This window comes from Lepus europaeus, chromosome 20, assembly GCF_033115175.1.
Source record: "Lepus europaeus isolate LE1 chromosome 20, mLepTim1.pri, whole genome shotgun sequence".
Lineage (NCBI taxonomy): Eukaryota > Metazoa > Chordata > Mammalia > Lagomorpha > Leporidae > Lepus > Lepus europaeus.
The window spans coordinates 39,552,209-39,575,545 of NC_084846.1; the positions used below are offsets into that span (position 1 = coordinate 39,552,209).

The 23,337-nt window shown below is 42.8% G+C and overlaps 1 protein-coding gene across 5 annotated transcripts in view; it reads right to left on the reverse strand.

Annotated features, from left to right (window-relative positions):
• Window positions 1-23,337, reverse strand: part of ELMO1 (engulfment and cell motility 1) — a 565,441-nt gene that overhangs the window by 387,421 nt on the left and 154,683 nt on the right. For all 5 annotated transcript variants that reach the window (XM_062178895.1, XM_062178893.1, XM_062178898.1 and 2 more), the window contains exons 5-6: window positions 14,566-14,616; window positions 2,492-2,661 (exon numbers count right to left, since the gene is read on the reverse strand). In XM_062178895.1, the coding sequence (XP_062034879.1) occupies window positions 2,492-2,661; window positions 14,566-14,616 (221 nt within the window). The remainder of the gene's footprint in view (window positions 1-2,491; window positions 2,662-14,565; window positions 14,617-23,337) is intronic.

Sequence of the window (23,337 nt, forward strand, 5' to 3'; positions counted from 1 at the left end):
CTCCAAGTACAACTCACAGCAACTACTTTGGATCTGGTAACTCCCAGGATTTTCATTTCCCTGGCCCATGCCAAGCTGATCTACTCCAAAGCTCTCATGAGCAGAGCTGCAGTCATCGTCATAAATAGCAAGTGACATCTCTGTTCATGGACCCTTTCCATATGACCCAAATCTGCCTGTCGGTCTTCTTGAATTTGAGAGTTTTCTTCCCCCTCCTAGTCAGTTCTAGAGACTTCCCCTAAGTGGAGAAGTAAGGTAACATGCTCAATTCCAAACTGCAAAGAATGTTCTTGTATGGAAAATATTTCTGCTGTTGTAAAACATTCTGTCTTTGAAATTCACTAGTGGCATTTGCAGAAGCTAAGTAATTACAAACTGAGGGAAGAAGGAAGATGGAAGGAAGGGAAGGGGAGGGAAGGGGAGGGGATGGAGGGGAATAGGATGGAGGCATGGGAAGGGAGGGGGAGGGGAGGGGAGGGGTGGAAAGGGAGGATAGGGGAAGGGGGGTGAGGGGTGGGGAGGAGAGGAGAAGAGGGGATGGAGGGGTGGGAGGAAGGCTGGCCAGCCAGGTCTCAGAGGTACACAGTCAACAGTTCATTCTTTGTATCACCAGACACTGAAGAGAGATTTAAATGTCTCAGGTTTAAATCCCAATTCCCAAATACATTTGTTTTTTCCTAATAAACAACTATACCGACTCTGCATATTATTAATCTGGCATATTAATATGTACCTAATTCATTCAGCAATTTTGCATGCTCTAAATGACATATTCCCAATGGCTATGCCAATAGCCCTTGCCTATAGGGAAAGGAGCAGCTCCCCGTTCATGCTGCCCTGGCATCCAAGGAGTAACCTCTCCAGCACATAAGTGCCAGAACCAGCTAGCTCCTCGTACTCCCCAGTCACACCAGGAAGTCAAAGTTGGCACAGAGGCAGAGTCTCCAAGAGCACCGTCCAACGTTCTTCACCCAAGAGAGAAGTCAGACGCCTGTAGGCCCAGTTCACGGGAAGGCTCTTTGAGCTATGACTGGTCCAGCATCCAGACAACTAATCTTCGTAGGAATTATACCCAACTGAACTCTGCCTGGAATAATCTCCATAAATTTTTGGAAAGCAAGGCTCACATCATTTAGGGCTTTTCCAACTCTCAGTATTTGTGCAGAGTAGTTACTTAATGTTTATCGTATTTAAATAATGGGTTTTTAAAATATTACATATTATATAACATTTATTTGTATATATGATATAAATATTTATATGATACTTTATATAAGTATTATATAAATATATTTAAATAATAAATGGCATGTATTTAATAATTCAAATGTTTTTTCTTAAAAAAATTAGTTCAGGAATGATATCTTGAGCTGGTTTAATGCTTTGAAACCAGTGTTTTATGTTTTCTAATAGAATCAGATAAGGGAAATTCTTCATGGGGCTACACAAAGGATGTGATGAATTCCCATTTAACAGAATTATAATGTTAGTGTTCATAGGCTCCTAGAAGTAATGGCCTAATATTGTTTCTCATAAATCTAAACTTTCAATACAGATTTTTAATGGGTATCAGAATCTATGTGGTCAGTGGGTGGAGGCTGTAGAAGTACTAAAATTAAGAACTCTCTTTTTTTTTTAAGTATTCTTTATTTTTTAAAAGACGCTATTTATTTATTTGAGAGGTAGAGTTACAGAGAGAGAGGGAGAGACAGAGAGAAAAGTCTTCCATCTGCTGGTTCACTCTCCAAATGGCCACAACTGCTGGAGCCGGGCCAGTCCAAAGCCAGAAGCTAGGAGCTTCATCCAGGTCTCCCACGCTGGTGGAGGGGTCCAAGCACTTAGGCCATTTTCCACTGCTTTCCCAGGCCATAGCAGAGAGTTGGATTGGAAAGAGGAGCAGCCGGGACTCGAACCAGCACCCATATAGGATGCTAGCACCACAGGCGGAGGCTTAACCTACTACGCCTCAGCGCCAGGCCTAAGAACTCACTTTCTTAAAAAGACTTTTTTTTTTCCCTGAGTCTAGCCAAGTCTTTTGTCTTTGACACTAAAGGATTGCAAGTGTAGGGCCCGGCGCTGAGGCGTAGTAGGTTAAGCCTCCGCCTGTGGTGCTAGCATCCTATATGGGCACTGGGTTCTAGTCCTGGTTGCTCCTCTTCCGGTCCAGCTCTCTGCTGTGGCCTGGGAAGGCAGTGGAGGATGGCCCAAGTGCTTGGGCCCCTGCACCCACGTGGGAGACCAGGAAGAAGCTCCTGGCTTCGGATCGGCATAGCTCTGGCTGTTGCAGCCATTTGGGGAGTGAACCAGCGGAAGGAAGACTTCTCTCTCTGTCTCTCTCTCACACTGTCTGTAACTCTACCTGTTAAATAAATAAAAAGTAAAAAATAAATAACATAAAATAAAAAAGAATTGCAAGTGTAACGAAGTAACCAACACCCAAAAGGCTGGAGCTAGAGGGATGGAGGTCAAGGTGTGGGCGAAAGACACTTACTCTGTGCCGCTTTCCACCATCTGCGTGAGGAGAGAGATGCCATCCAGGTTTATAAACTCCTGCGCAAAAGTCACGTCACGGGAGAGGCTGGCCAAGTCCTTCAGGGCCTCCAGCTTGGCATCCATACTCGATGACTGGATTCGTTCATGGAGCTGCTGGGCGCTTTGAGCCTCACCAGGGAAAAACAGAGGGAAGAGTGTTCACAAAGGAAGCCACTACAGCAAGAACAAGTCACGTTTCAGGAGGTATAAAGAGACAAGGGCTGAAGGCACAGGGCCACGTGCACAGGACAGAGCTGCATCCCAGGAGCAGGTATCCAACCACAGATTGCCTTCGTGGCAATGACCACCCCTTTCACTGGGGTAACCAGTGAGCTGTTGATTTTTAAGAAGGCTTGATGGAGTTTTATTGCTTTTTCAGTGGGACAAAATTTGACCCATCGCTCAGCAATTTTTACTGTTTTTAGCCTTTTATTTCAGAATAGTTTTAAATTTATAAAACAAAATTATGTAGTTTCCATATATTCCTCATCCCATTTCCCTTATTGGTATCTCATGTTATTACACTTGTTAAAATGAATGAACCACAAGCAGCTTCTCCTACTTTTTTAATTCAAAAACCTTTCATCCTTCACATGTTTCCTGGCCTCTAGTAATCAAAATTCTGTATTCAAATTGAGTTGTCCTTTTTTTTTTTTATTTTAGCTCCCACAAATAAGAGAGATCATGCCATTTTTTACTTTTTGTGTCAGCCTTACTTCACTCAACAGGATGTCCTCCAGTGCCATCCATTTTGCTGCCAAGGGCAGAATTTCATTCTTTTTTGCTCCTAAATAATTTTCCTGTCTCTGTGTGTGTGTGTGTGTGTGTACCACATTTTCCCTATCCATTCATCTGAGATGGCCACCCTGCTTGAATCCTTTTTGTGGCTACAGAGAACAGTGATGCCACAACAAGACGGAGCAGGTATCTTTTTAACGTGATGAGTTCCTATCTGTGGGGTATATACCTCGTAGTGGGATTATTGATCATGTGGCAATTCCTTTTTCAGTTTGATAAGGACTTCCCATATTGTTCTCCACAGTGGTTGCACTACCCCACATTCCCACCAGCAGTGTTGAAGAGGTCCATTGTCTCCACATCCTCACCAGCATCTGTTGCTCTCTGTCTTTGATCAAAGCCATTCCTACAGGGGTGAGGTGATAATCTCATTGTGGTTTGATTTGCATTTCCCTGATGGATAGTGATATTGAAACATCTTTTCATATTGTGGTTGGCCATTTGTAACTCCTTTTTAGAGAAGTGTCTATTAGGTCCTTTGCCCATTTCCTGACTGGACTGGTTGTTTTTGTGTGCTTGAGTTTTTTCAGTTACTGATACATTCTGGATATGAATCCTTTGCCAGATAAGTAGCTTGCGGATACTTTCTCCAGTTCTGTCAGATGTCTCTTCAGCCTGCTAATTGTTTCCTTGGCTCTGCAGAGGCCTCTGAGTTTGACACAATCCCCTTTGTCTAATTTGGCTTTTATTGCCTGTGCTTTTGGGATCTTAGCCAAGAAGTCATCACCTATAAAAAATGTCTTGAAGTGTTTCCCCAATGCTTTCTTCTAGCAATTTCATGGTTTCTAGTCCTATTTTAGATATGTTATCAATCTGGGGTTGATTTTTGTATATAGTGGGAGGTAGAGATCTAATTCCATGGTGTTGTGTGTGTGTGTGTATAGTTTTATATATATATATATATATATATGCAGTTTTGTCAGCAATATTTATTAAAAGATTATTGATGGGGCTCAAGCTTGCATGTCAAGAAAGAACAAAGAACACAGAATATTAAAGCCCCAGATATTGGCCAGCGCTGCAGCTCACTAGGCTAATCCTCCGCCTGCGGCGCCAGCACTCCAGGTTCTAGTCCCTGTTGGGGCACCAGATTCTGTCCCGGTTACCCCTCTTCCAGGCCAGCTCTCTGCTGTGGCCTGGGAAGGCAGCGGATGATGGCCCAGGTTCTTGGGCCCTGCACCAGCATGGGAGACCAGGAGGAAGCACCAGGCTCCTGGCTTTGGATTGGCGCAGCGCGCCGCCCGTGACGGCCATTTGAGGGGTGAACCAACAGAAGGAAGACCTTTCTCTCTGTCTCTCTCTCTCTCTCTCTCACTGTCTAACTCTGCCTGTCAAAAAAAGAAAAAAAAAAAAAAAAAAAAAGCCCAAACATTGAACATGCTGTGAGAGAAAGGAGGGTAAAACAACTAAAAAAATTTTTTTAGTTAAAAATTATTATTATCTAGAAGTGACAAAAGGCTGTTTGCTTAGTTAAACAATTATACAGATTTACACAGCACACCCAGCCATCCAGTCAATACTCTGAGAAATAACTGCCTACACGTGATGTTCAAAAGCTTTGTTAGACACCCAAGCCATCTTGCTGGGCTACCGGAAATCCTCAGCACTACACAGTGATGCTTGTAAATTTCAATCTTCAACAACATGTGTTTCACATACATTGGCTTCTTACTGTGTGATTTAAAAGCAAAATCATTTGAAAGACAGATTAACAGCCACGCTTGGAATCAGACTTTTTCAGGTGTTTGCACTTGACTTTCACGTGCAGGACAGAGAAGAATGGAAACCTACCAAAAAATCACTTCTCAGCCTTTTGGCTAAGATCAAGTGTAGAAACCTACCAAAAAAACCTGAACCTCTGGAAAATAATTTATAGTCTATATGTGTCATTCACTCAGTCAAGGTTTCCATATTTACCTCTCAATTGAGGCAAGCAGTCAGAAAAATAAAACATTAAATTGCTCTGTGTTTTTGCTTAACAGAAATCTCTAAACACCTGTTGCAGTTATTATTTAACTCAGAAAGCAGTGACTGAAGCACTCTTCCATTGCTATAGTCTCCTCTGCTACGTGCTTTCTCCTTTGAAATTCTATTTTGGAGAAGGGGAAGATGCAGTATTTGCCCCAACAATAAGGTTATCCCTCCTGAATACAAATTGGTAATTAGAAACCAGTGGGGAATCTGTAGCCCCTGGACTTTAGGACAGGGCTAGGATTCCAAAGTAGAGGCAGAGAACACATACAGGTAGTAGCCAAACTGATGCAGACCAGAATCTACTCAGGTGCTGAAAGTAAAAAAAAAAACAAACAAAAAAAAAAACAAAAAACAAAAAAAAAAAAACCTGCTGGTTTCCCCTTCACTGTCACCTGCAGAGAAGACGAGTGCCATTCTTCAGGAACAGACAAGGTGGTGAGACCCATGCTCTCGGCACTTGGCCAGAGTACTAGAGTCTCCCACTTAATCACAACCAGAGACGGACTTCCTTTCTCTATAAAACGAGAAGGAGGTGGAGGACAAAGGAGGTGGAGGCTGAGAACCTCCCTACTGATTCACTGGTGCGCAAATAATTTTCAAATCACTCAAATCGGAAATGCCCAGTTTTCCTACACAGGAAAGTGACAGGTTGAGTAAGAATCACTTTATTTCTGTTGTAAAATTATTCTAAGGTACATACCAGGCTTCAAAATATAATATTTCAAATGTGGGTATATTTAATGGACATTTCAAAGGATATAATATTAATCTATAATAGTTAACTTTGAATTCTTTGGAAAACATACTTTTCTCCAAATAGAAATTCTTTGTTTCCTATATAAATTATGAAGATGAGTACTGAAAAATTACTTCATCATTATTATTAATAAGTAACAGCATTTGGAGATGCTAATACTAGTAATAAGAACACCTAGCACTTTTTATGAGCCAATATTCTACCTTCAATATAATGGAATATTATCCAGCTACAAAAAATGAAATGCTATCATTTGCATCAAAATGGTTGCAACTGAAGGACATAATATTAAGTGAAATAAACTGGACACAGGCAAATATTGCATATTCTCCCTTATGTGTGGGAGCTAAAATAAAAATAAAATAAAAACCGGGAAAAAAAAGAAGTGTCTTTGTGTATTAGTTTTAGGGTAAATACAGGTTTTTTTTTTTTTAAACTCTGCTTTAAATCTTTGTCAAACATATTGTTAAGGATGATATACTACTGTAGTTTTAATGACCTGTGACAATTTTAAAATTTACTTTATATGGAAAAATATTGACAAACTATTAATTCATTTAATCTGTACAGCAGTCCTAGTAGGCAGGTACTTCAGTACCTTCATTTGAAGAAAACCAGGGACAGACAAAAAAGAGCAAAGAAGTAAAGTAACTTTCCCAAAGTCACACTGCATTTCCCTGAGCAGCCACTCTGGAGAACGCACTCTGAACAGTGGGTCTCAGGTTATTCAAATTGTTGGCTTCTTCCCCCCTTTTTCCTCCCTGTTAAAATTTTCATTGATACATATTATGGGGTACAGAGTGATATTTCAAAACATATACTCGTATTGTGTGGTGATTAAGTCAAGGTAACTGGCACAACCATCCCCTCAAACTTTTACCACTTCTTTGTGTTGGGATCAGACTCAGTCATCTCTAACAAATATTTTGAAACATACAATTATTTCTGCGAATCCTACTGTTTGCCTCTTCTCCAACTGCAGCCTTGTGCATTGTGCTGAACACAATCCCTTCTGTCCATCCATCCATCCATCCACTGCTTCTCCTCTATCCCTTCTTCTCTCCACCCTCCCCAGCCTCTGGTTACCATTATTCTACTCTACTTCTGAGAGACCAAAATTTTTAGCTTCTACTTATGTGGAAACATCTTATTTGTCTTTCCGTAACTGGCTTATTTCACCTTACATAATGTCCTCTATGCTTACCCACACTGTCACAAATGACAGCTTTTATTCCTTTTTATAGCCAAAGGATATTCCATTGTGTATATACATCACATTTTCTTGATCCACTCATCTGTCCATAAACATCTCAATTGATTGTATCTTGGCAACTGTGATAACGACAGAAAACTAATCTGATTTTTTCAAAATGGGTAAATTATCTGAATAGATGTTTCTCAAAAGAGGTTTGCAAATGGTCCACAAATAAACAACACAGAAGAACTTAAAAATGTTCAAAATCACTAATCAGAGAAATGTAAATCAATACCACAAAGCGATATCTTCTCATTTCAGTCAGAATGACTAGTATCATAAACAATAACAACAACAAACTAACACATGCCAGCAAGGATACAGAGAAAGGGGGATTCTCTCACACACAGTCCTTATTAGCAGAAGCACTCTGGTGAACAGTAAGGAAACTCCTCAAAAACTAGAAATAGGTCAACCAGATCATCCAGCTCTCCCACTTCTGAGCAAATATCCAAAAGAAAGTTGAGGAGTATGTCAAAAAGATGTGTGCACTCCTGTGTGTATTGCAGCACCAGCCACAACAGCCAGGAGAGGGATGGGTTCTGAAAACACAGCTCTTTGGGCCCCATTCCTGGAGTTCCTGGTTCCGAAGACCCAGGACAGGGTCCCTGAAAATATATGTCGAACAAACCCTGGTTCTGTTGATAAAACCCCCAGATCCTAAATGCTGAAAACCATTGCCCTAAATCCTTCAGCAAACTGCATTTCCCCCACGATGATGGGGCCTGCAGCTCAGATTCCATCTTTCAATGATCCCGCATTGGTTTACTCAAAAACAGAACCCACTGGTCCTTTAAAATCCGAGTACTTCTCAGGATAACTAAGGAACAAAGAGAAGTCAAAAATGTAGAAGCCAGGTCAATGGAATGTATTATATTGCCTTCTAAGTCACTTGTATGCCTTTGATATGCTTCCTACTTACAGGCGAATAAGTAGGATTTAAAAGAGAAGAGAATGCCTTTGATAAGTTCCCTACTTAAAAGTGAATAAAACTTCAGGGAAGGAAAGATAGACAACGCAAACCTAAAAAGGACAAGCGTGTGAAGCAGAGGAGTTGAGACTGAACAGTACTAACACAACCAAATCCTGAATTCCTTGGGCTGAAACTATGGATATTGAAACTGTTTCACCAACAGAACAGTAAGCAATACCTTGACTTGCTGGCGTTACTCCCACTAGCAGTGAAGGCTCCCTCAAGTTATATCAAACCTAAGACGTTCCTGCAGAACTATACACCCTGCACTGGTGGGACACTGTTAATGTTGCATTTTTCCAGTGGGAACTGGAACAGATAGTGACATGTATTCTCTTTATCTTCTCTAATTTCTAAAAAATATGCATATAAAATTATTATAAAAATTATAATTTTTTACTAAAATATTGGATTTTGTAAGGAAAATTCACTTTTTGGGTATCCATTATTACAGGTCACTTGGCATTTTTTTAATCCTTTGATGCTACTTGGGCCCGTCTTTACAATTCTCCACTGGAGAGCAATGCCCCTTTCAAGCCCTCAGACTCCTCACTGATGGAGCCAACAGATACTTCTGGAAAGCTTATTCTGAGCCAGGCACTGTCCCGCACATTAGAGAAACAGCAGTAAACAAGACAGCTAATGTTTTTGCCCTCCTGGGCTTCCATATCTTAGAGTGGGAAGTGGGTAATTCAAAAAACTGAAAAATGAAATACAGTATTGGCACATGTTACAGCAACACCCAAAACAGAGGGAGGTGACCGAGTGGCTGGCGACTTGTCTCAATGGGGTGGTCGGCAGGGACAAGCAACTGAGGGCAGCAACATTCACAGAGCCATGATATGGACTGGAAGGGAGAGGAGCGCCCTGGGCAACAGGGATGGTGAAGTGCAAAGGCCCATCAGCTGGGACACACCTGGGGTGTCTGCAGGACAGCACGTCTGGGCTGGTGGCAGGCAGGAGTGAGAGGTTGGAGAAGTGATAAAGCAAGTGTTCCTCAGAGCTGGAGGCATCGGGGGTGATGATGTGCTTCCGCGAAAGAACACATTTTAGTATCTCAGACAGATGTGGGGCCCTTAAAATACTATTCATAGTCAAACACTGGAGGCTCATGTTCATCAACAGGGCAGTGGTGAAATACTCATGATATAGGGTGGAATACTGGATGACATGGAGCAAAAAATGAAACTTTTAGGGACCGTAGTAACACAGCTTTCAATGCCATTCACGTGGAGGTGCTCGGCCCACCTGTAGAGTACTTACTAGGACACACGTACCTAATCGCTAGTTGACTGGTCCTCATGGACACGCAATGTGCATCTCAAACTCTTCCTAGCCCATCCTAAACCTTCTATGCTAGAAAACGGCACACTATCTGGCCAAAACACCAGGAGCACCCTGGCAGCCCACCCAAAGAAGCCTGACACCAGGGGACCCTGGAGACTCACCCTCCAAAAACTCCTTCCAACACTCTGCATCCTATAAGCCAAGCAGCCCGTCACCTTCACCTGCTGCTGGGGCCATGGTCTCCTCACTAGGAGCAGCCAAGAGCCAGGACCCCAGCGATCCTATAATCATGCTGCCTACAAGTCGCCCCTGGTTCATCTCCACTGTTAGGTCCCCTGGAGAAATGGGAAGAAATAAAAATCTGAGACATTTCACTACTCTCTTTTAGCTTCTCAAACCAGTGGAGAAAAACTGGAAAGGAGTAAACAGTTAAGGTTGAGAATCTCTGATAACCCAAGGCCACAGAGGGACAGAGACGATACCCATTTCTTTCTTATCACCAGAGAAACCAGTCACAAAATGACTACGGCAGGCCCTCTGACCTAGAGGATTCTCCTTCTGACTCCCTAAACAGGAGAAATCAGAACAGGAAGGTGATGCTTAGAGCAGACGAGGCAGCACTGGGTACTGGATGAGCAGTTTCGGTTTCCACTAGGAGGACTCTCCTATAGGGAAGGGCTCTTTCGAAATCTCACAGTTTAATCACCGAAACATGCTTAGCGAGGACATTATGGCTCCACTCTTGTATACAGCAGGCACTCATCATACTTAATTGTATATTTGTTTTATGACAACTAATACAGCACAAAAGATAGAATATATATATATATACATACACATATGAATTTTGAGAAACTATAAAAATGAGGTAAGTACAACGTTAACATTGTCTTGTGGTATGCTTTAAGAAATAGTTTTATCCTTTTATTAGCATACCTACAGCTTCTTCCCATATACATCACCCATATCATTCAATATACAACGTTGGGCAACCTGTGTATACACGTAATGACCTGCTTTAGATACCTCTGCAGAAGCACACGCCACACGTGGACTAATAGCTGCATTGCCTACAGCATTCACCCAGTTCCATCTGACAGCTATGTAGCAGGTTTCCAGTTCTTAATCACCAAAAACAAAGACGCACATGGCTATGTTTGGATGTGGATGGCCGTGCGGTGTATTTCTACGCATGTTCTGCAGAAGTTTTGTGACTCTATTTACTGAATAAATCCCCAGAAATGGAATTGTCAAAACAAAGCTGTATGTAATTTTAAACTTCGATAGATACAGTTAAATTACCCTGCATAGGGGCCAGCATTGTGGTGCCATAGGTTAAGCTGCCGTATATGAGTGACAACTCATGTCCCAGCCACTCCACTTCCAATCCAACTCCCTGCTAATGTGCCTGGAAAAGCAGCAGAAGATGGCCCAAGTCCTTGGGTCCCTGCTACCCATGTAGGAGACCCAGACGAAGCTCCTGGCTTTAGCCTAGCTTAGTCCTGGCCATTGAGGCCGTCTATGGCATGAACCAGCAGATGGAAGATCTCTCTATGTAATTATGCTTTTCAAATAAATAAATAAGTGTTTTTAAAAATATTTCCTGCATGGAGACTACCAAAGCTTCCTTTCCTGCCACCTTGATGATTTAGGAGTACACGTTTTCATCTCTGAAGAAAGAGATGGGGTTTCTTCTTTCAGCCATATATTGATTCCTTTGTTTTCCTTTTTTATGCCTTTTGGACACTTTTCTCTTGGAGCAATTTCTTTATCCATTCCCAACAGTTCTTGTAATTAATGAAGTAGCTCTCTAACATGCAAGCTTCCAAATATTTTTTTTCTAATGTTCTATTTTTTACTTGGTTTCTAGAATTCTTTCCAAACAAAGATTTTGTGGGGCTGTTTTTGGTAGTCCTATTTCTCTATCCTTTCCTCTGTGTTTTCCAGGTTTTGTGTCCTACTTAGAAAGATTCTTCCTCAATCCAGGATACAAATATATTCTCTATAAGGACAAGTTAAAAAAAAATTCAAGAAAGTAAAATCAATGGTCTGACAGCCGAAACTTCTGACGGGAGCAGTAGCCAAACTTATTTTAAAATACACTCCATGCAATGTGTGATGTCCGAATGAACTTCCAAAAGGATTACTATCATGGCAGAGAGAGGCAGACATCACTCAGCTGCACCCTGTGAGGCTCCCCAATCCCTCCTCTGAAGCTGACACACATATGCACACATCCTATGCACCTGTTCCTAGTTGTTTCTGTGATGCTGTGGGACTGGCTGGAGATGCAACACCAGAAAGAAACACACTTCCATGGCCTGTAGAGAGTCGGCCTCAAGATGTAGATGGTGCAGCCAAAGACTTCAAGCCATGTGCAAACAGGAAAAACAATGCAGGCTCTTTGTTTAGATCTTCCCATAGCAATGCCCTATTTCACTGGGGAAAATTCAGAAAGGACTATTCTGTGATAAAAGAAGACAGAAAACAAATCTGTCAATCACCAAAAGGACCACATTTGACACAGTGGAGGCAGAACTCAACACAGCTGAATAATACCTAAAATGAGAGTACATTTTAGGTATTGCATATGCGTGTGTGTGTGTGTGTGTGTGGACACACCTGGGAAGTCTGAGTTCTTATCTGGCTGTGCAGACAGCTCAGCTGAGGTAGAAGAAGGGACATTAAAAGCTCATCTAGGGGCAGGCACTGTGGTGCGGCAGGTAAAGCTGTGGCCTGCAGTGCCAGCATTCCATATCGGTGCTGGTCCACTTATGATTCAGCTCTCTGCTATGGCCTGGGAAAGCAGAAGAGGATGGCCCAAGTCCAGGGGCCCCTGCACCCATGTGGGAGACTTGGAAGAAGCTCCAGGCTCCTGGCTTTGGATTGGCTCAGCTCCAGCAGTTGTAGCCATTTGAAGAGTGAACCAGCGGATGGAAGGCCTCCCTTTCTCTCTCTGTCTGCTTCTCTGTAGCCCTGCCTTTCAAATAAATAAACCCCCCCCCCCAAAAAAAAACCTCATCTAACACTAGTTCCTGGGTTCTTTATACTTCAGTGCTTCCAAACAAATTTCACAGAAAAAAGTTTTTTTAAAGCATTTGCAAACTATCTTTTTTAAATGCACACAAAAAAAATTAAAAATCTATTAGCCACAATTGGAGATTACAGATTCTAAATATCTGGTTTATACAGCAGTGCTCAATGCCAGGCCTTGTTGCTTCAGACAACTCACAAAGTGATTCCTTAGAATTCAGCCTCCTGGGTCCCACTTCCAGACACTGTGATCCACCCTCTCTCTAAAGGCATTTTTACAGTTCCACAACTGATCTGGGTTTCAGGCCACTGCACTAGAAAAGGTTAATCAGTCTGTTGTAGATGGACACCCTTGTTGCATCGCTGCCTGTATACTGGCTTTCATATCTTTCTATTCACTGTGCTGGGAATGCAAGGATCATTATCTGAGGAACACAGAGTTCATGGTCCTTGGCAACAATAAGTATCCCATGGTGTTAGTATGCTCACCTTCAGGATGCTGAAAACCTTCATCCTACCCAACACCTAACCTTCTTTCAAAGAGTGACGTGGATTGGGGAAATTCAGTTCATGAATTCACGACAATTAAAAAGAGGACTCATCATTTGGCTCAGAGAAAGCTGAGATAAAAAGCTCAGCCTCTTTGATTTTAAGAAGAAATAGAAGACAAGGTGTGCCCTTTCTTGCCAGCAAGCAGACAAGTACTTTTAGCAGGATAAATAGAAAGACCAAAACCAAATCAAACATTAGTTTCCCAAGATCAAATTAACTTCCATTTATGTTAGCCCAAGTCAGAAGATCAACGGGAAGTCAGACAGAAACATCTCAGCTCATTATGGAGCCCCTGAAAAATGAGTAGAGACTTTAACTGCCACTAAGTGACAAAGAAGGCATCGAAACACAGCTCAGCCAACCAGCCAGCTTCAGCTGCATCCTGTGGCTCATCACTGAGCTTAGGTTCAAGGTGTTATTGGGTAAAATGTTAAAGCGTTTTTTAGACTCTCTCATGTAATTTTCAACAAGAAGAATTTGTGGTAGATAGTACCCACAGTTTAATTTTAGCCAGATGCCTTCCTCAATTTTTAAATTTATTTTTAGCCCACCACATGGCATCAGTAAAAACTGAAAATGATAGTTAGACACAGTTTTCATCACATATGCAGAGTGAAAATAGTAACACTTGGTGTATTTTGTGCAGATTATTTTTTAGGATGGCAATAAAATGTACTGTGAAATAATTTAGATGAAATATGCTAATGTACTACCCAAAGTATCTAGAAGCAAGGAAGGAAGACCAAGATAAGCAACAATCAGTCTACAATAATCTAAATATACTGTGTCTTGTTTAGCACATTTTATTCAGAATACTTTAAAGTGTTTTATCTAGAAGTAGTCAATGAATCAGGGTCAGGGTCCAAAAGTACTTAAACTGTATTTTTATGAATTGTGATAATAATTGAACAAACCTAGCAAATGCTAGTTTCTTATTCCTCCCTCTCTCACTCTCTCTCTCTCTCTCTCTCACACACACACACACACACACACTCACACACATACACACTGATGGGAAATGATAGGCAAACATTGGTTTGCTTCCTTTGCTTATTGTCTGAATTTGTTCTGATGGTGGAAGGTAGCTGTGAGGGCAGTGGGTAAAATCAGTAAATCCAGCTGAGTTATCCCATCCACAATATGAAAATTGAGCTGACCACCAAAATGCAAATCTTCAAGGCTTCCCATTTGACTTACTTGATCTTAACCTGGAAGAGAGCCTGTATCCTCTGTAGTGGGAAATCTAAGGAGCGGCCTTCCTGCTAACGCAGAAACTCCATGGAAGGACATTCCAGAGACCTTGTTTTACATGAAAGTCACCCTCAAAAATCAATTCCCCATAATCAGAGTAGAACTGGACAAAAAAAGAGTAAACTGGGCGGTGATAAGCTAAGACCAACTTACTGGAGATGTGGTTAATCGAAGGATGGTGCCATTCTTTATCTCGTTTCGATTCTGGAAAAGAAAAAAAAAAACTTTGTAAATATTCAAGTAGGACCTTGGTAAGGAAAAGGACAAATGCAAATATAATCTAGTATTGACTCTGTATAATGAGTATTCTTATGATTCATTTTGTTCTCACTTGATTAATTTTTAATTATTTCAATGAAGACTTTTAAGCTGGGTCCCAGATGTAATAATTTAAAGTCTCAGACAACATTTAGCCAGAGTGAAAGTAAACTCACAGTACAAGAATATAGGGCCCAAGAAGAGAAAACAAAAAATAAACTCTAAAGGACTATGAATAGCACAGGACCTAGCAATTCAACCTCTGCATATATATCCAAGATAACGGAAACCATACCTGTACACAAAAGCTTGTGCACTAATAGTCACAGAAACATTATTCATAATAGTCAAAAAGTAAACACAACCCACACGCCCATCAACTGATGAATGGATAAACAAAGTGTGGCAGATCTAATCAAAGGAAACTTAGCAGGTCATAAAAATGAGCATATCATTTTGATGCATGCTATGAAAAGGGTTAACCTTAAAAACATTATACTAAGTGAAAAAAGCCAAACACCGAAGATCACATATTGTATTACTACACCTGTGTGAAATTCCCAGAATATGCAGTTCCATAGAAATAGAAAGCAGGTTAGTGACTGCCAAGCATTGGACAGACAGGAACAGAGAGTAATTGCTAATAGGCAGAGTTTCTATTTGTGGTGATGGAAATATTCTACAATTAATTGAGGTTATGGCTATACAATCCATGAATATAAAAGAATACATTCAACAATTTGTGAAATAATATAATTAAAATGATTTTATTTTGATGAATAACATTTTTTAAAGTCCATGGATAGTATTTTTATACTACATATTTTTCCACAAACTTATTGAAGACAACTCGAATGCATGAATTTCAAAATTCTTTTGCACCTAAATGAAGTGATCTTTCAATTTCCATGAACTTTTTGAAATTCTCTTGTCCTAAAAACCACCAAACTAAACACTGTTAACAGGTGAATTTTTGGGTGTGTGAACTATACCTCAATAAAGCTTTTTTTTCTTTAGTTATTAAAGAGTTTGGTTTCTTAACATTTGCTGGTTCCTTCTGCATGTTATATCGAAACTGAGAACAAACAGCATAAGCGAGCAGATCCCAAATCAGTCTGTCTTCACCTGGCAGGTGTATCTGAGCTGAGTGTTTTGAAGCTGTCACATGGCATCTAGGACACTGAAGGTAGAATTTCACTGGCAGTTTTACTTTCTTCCCCCAGAGTATGAGCCACACTCAGTTTCTGGAGGGACTAGGACTTACTGTGGTCACATCCCCTGCCTGGAGCCATGTGGTCTGAAGGTTAATGGTGCTTGTGGGTTCCTGTCCTGCATCATTTGTGTTAAGCCAAGATGCAGCACACGCCGAGGTGCTGGGAGATTTCTCAGACACCAGACATAGGGATGGCTTGTTCCCTCAGCCAATGCTGACTACTTACTGCTCAATGAACTCTCTAAGAGAACTACCTGAATGGAAGCTGGCTTCAGGTCAGTACTTCCTCCCGCAGGAAAGGAGATCTGAAGGTTTCACATGGAGTACAGGATAGCCTGAAAGCCGAGCATGACTGCACAGGAACCCTTCATGTGCAAATAGCAATTCAGTGCCCCTGGACATCCTGGGCCACCTCTGGGGAGGGCCAGCGCCTCACTACCAGATACATGCGTATGTGCTAAATGGCCACTTGGAAGGTGGGCTCAGATGCAGGATGAATTCAAGTCATTTTCAAACTCTGTTTTCCACCCTAAAGTTCTATGATTCTATGGGAACTGAGGAGGAAGACAGCAAACGCTAGTGACAGAGTCTTAAGGAAGCCAAACACATATGGCCTTCCTTCCCTGCTCAGCTTCTGAATGGATTGAGAGAACCAGAGTCAGAGGAACTAAAAGAAAAGAGCCAGGAGAACTAAAATGCCAACATGATTAATGGCTGTGGAGAACAAAGCTCAGAGTAGAAACCAGCAGGTTTCTATCTGAACCCTCAGATGGGCAGACCTGTGCAGGTTCCTTTTCAAGAGGGCAAAAGGATAAGTTTACTCTCCTAGATGTTCCAATCTGATAGGGAAGAGATACTTAATCTCCCTTCCTGGAAATCTGAACAGGGAATAAGGCATCCCTAACAATTGTAATAAACTAACATCTATTGAAAGGCATTAGGCCAAGGGTTTGGAGTTTTAATGGTTATTTAACCACAACAATAACTTTGCCCATTTATTTTTTAAAAGATATATTTATTTGAAAGGTAGAGTTACAGAGAGGCAGAGGCAGACAGCGAGAGAGAGGTCTCTAAATGGCCACAATAGCCAGAGCTGGGTTGATCCAAAGCCAGGAGCCTGGAGGTTCCTCTGGATATCCCACGATGGTGTAAGGGCCCAAGGACTTGGACTATCTTCCACTGCTTTCCCAGGCCATAGCTGAGAGCTTTATTGGAAGTGGAGCCACCAGGATTCCAACTGGCACCCATATGGGATGCCAGCACTGCAGATGGTGGCTTTACCCGCTATACCACAGCCCAAGCCCCAAACTTTGCTCATTTAAAAAAAGAAACTGGGGCAGGTATTGTGGTGCAGTGGATCAGGTACCACTTAGGACATCCCATCACATACGGGAGTGCCTGGGTTTGAGCTCTGGCTCTGCTTCCAGATTCCACTCCAGCTGATGTGTACCCTAAAAGCCTGCAGATGATACCTTCAGTACTTGGGTTCCCACCATCCACATGGGAGACCTGGATGGAGTTCTGGGCTCCTGGCTTCAGTCTGGCCCAGTCCTGGCTGTTGTAGGCATCCATCTCCCTCTCTTTCTCTTCCTCCTTCTCTCTCTCTTTCTCTCTCCCTCCCTCCCTCCCTCCCTCCCTCCTTCTCCCCTCTTTCAAATAAATAAACATAAATAAACTTTACAGTTAAGAAATAAAAGTCATGAAGCAGTTGTTTCCCCAACATCATGGACAATGATGGGAGGACTCAAACCCAAGCCACGTGACACCAGACCATGCTATAAATCAGCCTGCAGGAGGTGAGAAGACTCAGACCATGCATCTACCCTTGGAGGGATGAGTGAAAGAAGTGACAATGATGTAGACAAATGCTCTGCAGAGTCCCAGAGGTGCTGGGTTGGGAGCAGGACTGTGATGAAATCAGGCAGTGGCCCCCAGGATTCCATGTGGATTCCTGCTATACTGACCCCTTACTTTCTGGAATCTACACAAGACTTCTTTGGAGAAAAGGGTCTAAGGGTTGCCTGTTTGTTTAACATTTAAGCAGTATTAAAACCACTGATAGGCTGAGCTGGGTTCCAAGTTCTGATCTGCCTCTCATGGGTTGTGTGGACTCCACAGCAAGCGACTTAACCACTCTAACTTGTACTCCCTCTCCCCTAGAGCGGGATGAACAAGGCACTGCTTAAGGAGAGGAAGTAAGAACAAGAGGTGACACATGAGCACTGCCTGGCGTACAATTGGCTCAAGATACGGCAGCAATTCTTGCTGTTCTAGGGAAGTCACGCCCTTCACTTCTGCTTGTGTTTTCTCAGACCAGCAGTTCATTTACTTCTCTCTCAACCATGTTTTTCATCAGTGTTTTGTATTTCAGAATAAAAGGAGATGCACAGAAGGATTACTTAAATCTCAGTACAAAGTTCCAGGTCCCAATAGAAAGGTGTATGAAACTCAGAGGGAAAGGCCACAACCGCGTTCTGAAAGGAAAACCAGCAGAATCCCAACTCTTTCACCATGTGCTGGTGACACCTGCACTCTCTAAGGAAGGCTGAACTTGGGATGTAAACTTAATTAACAAGAGTATGGGTTTTCCACTGTTGTACTTCTATAAATTCCATCCAGGCAGGTGTCGCCTCACTGAAGAGCAATGGAACTGCCTGGACTGGATGCCCGTTTCCCTTCTTAGCCAGGGATCCTGGCAAAAGTGGAATGGCTGTCCCCTGTCCCAGCTCCCTCAAGTGGAAAATAAAGGAGACTGCCTGTTATCTAAAGTAATTTGGGACATGCTCAATTGGACTTGCCCCAAGTGGTAGAGTTAGAAACGTGCCAGGGGATTCCCATTCAATCCTATCAAGCGGGCATGTACCAATGCCATCGCACCAGTCCAAGTGATCAATTTCTGTTCACAGTTGATCATAATCATAGGACTAAGAGTCAAAGGGATCACATAAACAAGACTAGTGTCTGCAAATACTAACTGATAGAATAAAAAGGGAAAGAATGATCCAACATGGGAAGCGGGATACACAGCAGACTCATAGAATGGCAGATGTCCTAAATAACACTCTGGCCTCAGAATCAGCCCTTAAGGCATTCGGATCTGGCTGAAGAGCCCATGAGAGTACTTCAGGCATGGAAAGCCAAGACACTCTGGCAAAAAAAAAAAAACACCAAAACCCTAAATGAAAGATCTCTGCAAGTGAGATCCCAGTGGAAAGAATAGGTCATCAAAGAAGGAGGTATCTTTCTCTGAAGGGAGGAGAGAACTTCCACTTTGACTATGACCTTGTCTAAACATGATCAGAGTTGGTGAACTCAAAAGGTGTCCATAGCCTTGGCAACTCATGACAAGAGCCTAAGGTGATTACTGATGCCATAAACAAGAGTGTCAATTTGTTAAGTCAACAACAGGAGTCACTGTGCATTTACTCCTCATGTAGGATCTCTGTCCTAAATGCGCTGTACATTGTGATTTAGTGCTATAACTAGTACTGAAACAGTATTTTACACTTTGTGTTTCTGTGTGGGTGCAAACTGTTGAAAGCTTTACTTAATATACGCTAAACTGATCTTCTGAATATAAAGATAATTGAAAATGAATCTTGATATGAATGGAAGAGGAGAGGGAGTGGGAAAGGGGAGGGTTGTGGGTGGGAGGGAAGTTATGGGGGGGGGAAGCCATTGTAATCCATAAACTGTACTTTGGAAATTTATATTCATTAAATAAAAGTTAAAAAAAAATAAAGTCATTCTGAGACCTAACTGACACATTTAAAATGTTAGAACAATGCCAGGCACATAGAAAAAGCACCAAAAAAAAAAAAAAAAGAATTAGCCACTTATTGTTAAACACAAAAACAACATCCAAAATGTCCATTGCTGTAGCCTTATGTGTTCAATCACTACTCCCTGTATGTAATCCAATAAATAAAAGCAACCACGCAATCCATGTCACTCTGTGAACAACAGCGCACGCCCAGCAGAACAACAAACATTAGCAGAGAATGCCCCTTCTCTAAGCAGCTGAGAAGGTTCCACAGGAACCCTGCCTTACAGCCAGCTTCACACTAGAGGGTGCCACCTCACTCACTCTTGGTTCTGTCCACTTGGTTCTCGACCCTGCGTGGCAGAGGACCCTTCCTGGATCCGGTCCTCCAAGCAGTCAGCACGGGCTCTCTTTGTGCGTGCGTGAGTGCGTGTGTGTGCGTGTGTGTGTGTGTGTGTGATTTGACTTATTTATCACTGCTCTATCATTCCCATCTAAAGCAGTGAACTTGTGTAAGCCTGGGACGTTTTCAACACCCAGTAAACATTTTTTTTACAGGCAGAGTTAGACAATGAGAGAGAGAGAGAGAGAGAGAGAGAGAGAGAGAGAGAGAGAGAGAGAGAGAAGGTCTTCCTTTTTCATCGGTTCACCCCCAAGTGGCCGCTACGGCCGGCACACTGCGCCGATCTGAAGCCAGGAGCCAGGTGCTTCTCCTGGTCTCCCATGCAGGTGCGGGGCCCAAGGACCTGGGCCATCCTCCACTGCCTTCCCAGGCCACAGCAGAGAGCTGGACTGGAAGAGGAGCAACCGGGACAGAATCCGGCAACTCGACTGGGACTAGAACCCGGGGTGCCGGCACTGCAGGTGAAGGATTAGCCTAGTGAGCCACGGCGCCGACCCCCCAGTAAACATTTATTAAATAAACAGGCAAACCTACTCTATGCCAAGCCATAGTGAGACACTGGGTCACAAACAAAATTAAAGAAGACCCCTCGCTGTCCTCTGGGAATTTGGAAGAGAGAAACTGATGATTATCGTATCTGCCCCCATGAAACAGTGGTGGGCAAAGCACGGCTGGTGAGTAACACTGCATCGGCACAGAGATGCGACAGGAGGGGAAGGAGGACAGGGTGTGCAGCGAAGGCTTTTTATGGCGGTGACATTCAAGAGCACCCTCAGCATCAGCAGGTTTTCCCAGGAGAGAGGAGGGATCAGTGCGTCTCACAGCTCTGTGACATGAGAAGTCAAGACAACCTCGGGGAACACAGCACAGGCCTGTGTGGTCGCTGAGAGCCTGGGATGAGAGAAGAATGGGAATCCCCGACAGGAGAAAGGTGGATTGACATTTAGTCATTGCAAAAGAGGGAGGGGCAAGAGTAAGTGGCGTGGAATTACAGCTCGGATTCAGGTTTGTTAGCACGTATTTCCTGTCTCAGGAAGAGCCAGTCTGGCAATACAGTGCCCATGTATAGCCAGAGATAGTAAGGAGAATCATGAAGCTCGTGCTTTGGGAACGACAGCAGCGTGCTCTGCTTCAGTAGAAAAAGTCCAGAGCCCCCGGACAGAGAACAGACACCGTCTACCTACTGCCCTCCACGACGAGCTGGGCTCTGAGAACCCAAACCTTCCTATCTACAAGAATTGCACTTTCTGCTCTTCCTTCTTCCTTAGCACAAGTGTGTTCTGCCAGGAGCCTCCATGCCAATGGCATGGGTGCTTATTACAGGACCTTCCTGGGAGACCCAGAAACCCTTCAGTAGAAAACATCAATTGTCTTCAAGCTAAGACTCGTGTATCCACAGCCTCGACACTCTCTGCTGTTCTCACTAACGCTGGACTGACATTGTGTGACCCATTCATGCTTTGAAAGGCCAGCCTAAATCAAACTTCCAGCGCTCCATAAATTTGAGCCTCACCTTCTGAGATGGTCTTTTTTTTGTTTGTTATTTTAAATGAGTCAGTTTGACTAACCTGTTGTCCATAGATATTCAATTGAATAGTAATCTGGGTATTGCTGCAAAGGTATTTTGCAGATATGATTAAAATCCATAATCAGTTGACTTTAAGTAAGGGATATGAGCCCACATAATCCAGGTAGAGCCGATTCAATGGATTGAAAGCACTTAAGAACAGAACTCAGAGTTCCTCATAGAGGAATAATTTTCTCTTTTTTAAGATTTATTTATTTTATTTGAAAGTCAGAGTTATGCCTAGAGAGGAGAGGCAGAGAGAGAGGTCTTTCACCCACTGGTTCACTCCCCAATTGGTCACAATGGCCAGAGCTGCGTGGGTCCAAAGCCAGAAGCCAGGAGCTTCTTCTGGGTCTCCCACATGGGGGAAGGGGTCCAAGGACTTGGACCATCTTCTACTGCTTTTCCAGGCCATAGCAGAGAGCTATATCAGAAGTGGAGAAGCCAGGTCTCGAACCGGTGCCCATATGAGATGCTGGTACTTCAGGCCAGGGCATTATTGCACCGCACCACAGCGACAGCCCCATAGAGGAATAATTTTCTAGTGTGGATGCAGATTCAGTCACTACTCCCAGAGTCCTAGCCCATCCTATGCTTTTTAGACTTGCTCAGTCAGCCCCAAAAATCACATTAGGTGATTCCTTGCAATAAATCTTTAATTATGTGCCTCCTGTTGGTTCTATGTCTCTAGTTGAACCTTGACTGATAGACCTCTGCCCCTCAGACACTGCCAAGCATTGCATGATGGTGCCCTTCCTGCATCTAGCCATAGACTTAGCTTTGCCTGAGCCACAGGTTGTGTTAGTAACACTCAGGGAGCCTGTCTCAACAGGATCAATCCAAATAGCATTCATACGAGGCAGAGCCGACTTCCTCAGGCTTGACAGAGAGCATCATCAAATGACACACAGAAGTGTGTGGGGAAGGAATGAAAAAAATAAGAAGCCCACATTCTCCCCGCTTCAAAGGAGAAGGGAGACTCTACAGAAAGGAGGAATGTGTCCATCAGCTCACAGCACCAGGCAACTGCCCCATGCCCCTTTCTGGGAAAGCAGCCTTTAATCCTCCATTTCTCCTAAGAGCTCCAGACCTTGCACTTGAGGGTCACCATGGGTCTGAACTCAAAAGCAGATCTCTAGGGCTCCCCCTCCATGGCCACTGAACCAGCAGCCTGGGACGTTGCCTCCCCACTGTGTTCCCAAGTAACTCTGACACACAATGGAGTTTAGAGTCATCACAGCCCAACTTCCATAGACCACCCAGCACTTGAAAATAAGTATTCTAAATTTCAAGGTAACAAAGTCTCAGACAAACAAAACTAATGCCAGCTCCTCAAAAAACAAAGAGGAGAAAAATAGCGGAAAGAACATTTCTTCAGGGAAATGTTCCGACTGCACAGAATGTGCAAGAAGAATGACAAGTGGCCCAGGGAAAGGCAGCTAAGCCCCACTCTCATATTTCCTCAACGCCCGAGAGTTCCAGACTGCGCTGGTTCCCAACACTCAAGGCGTCTCAGTGGAATGTCTTTCTGTTTCTTTATAGAGCTAGCTCATCCACTCAACCTCTGTGTAGATTGGATAATAAGATGCTGCAGAATAAATGTCATTGTTGCTCTATTTTTCCCTCTGAAATTTGTTTTTCTCCATATGCCAACTTCCTACTTAGTCAGACAAATTAAGAATTACCGCCTGGTCAAAAATCCAAAATTTCTACGCTGCTTC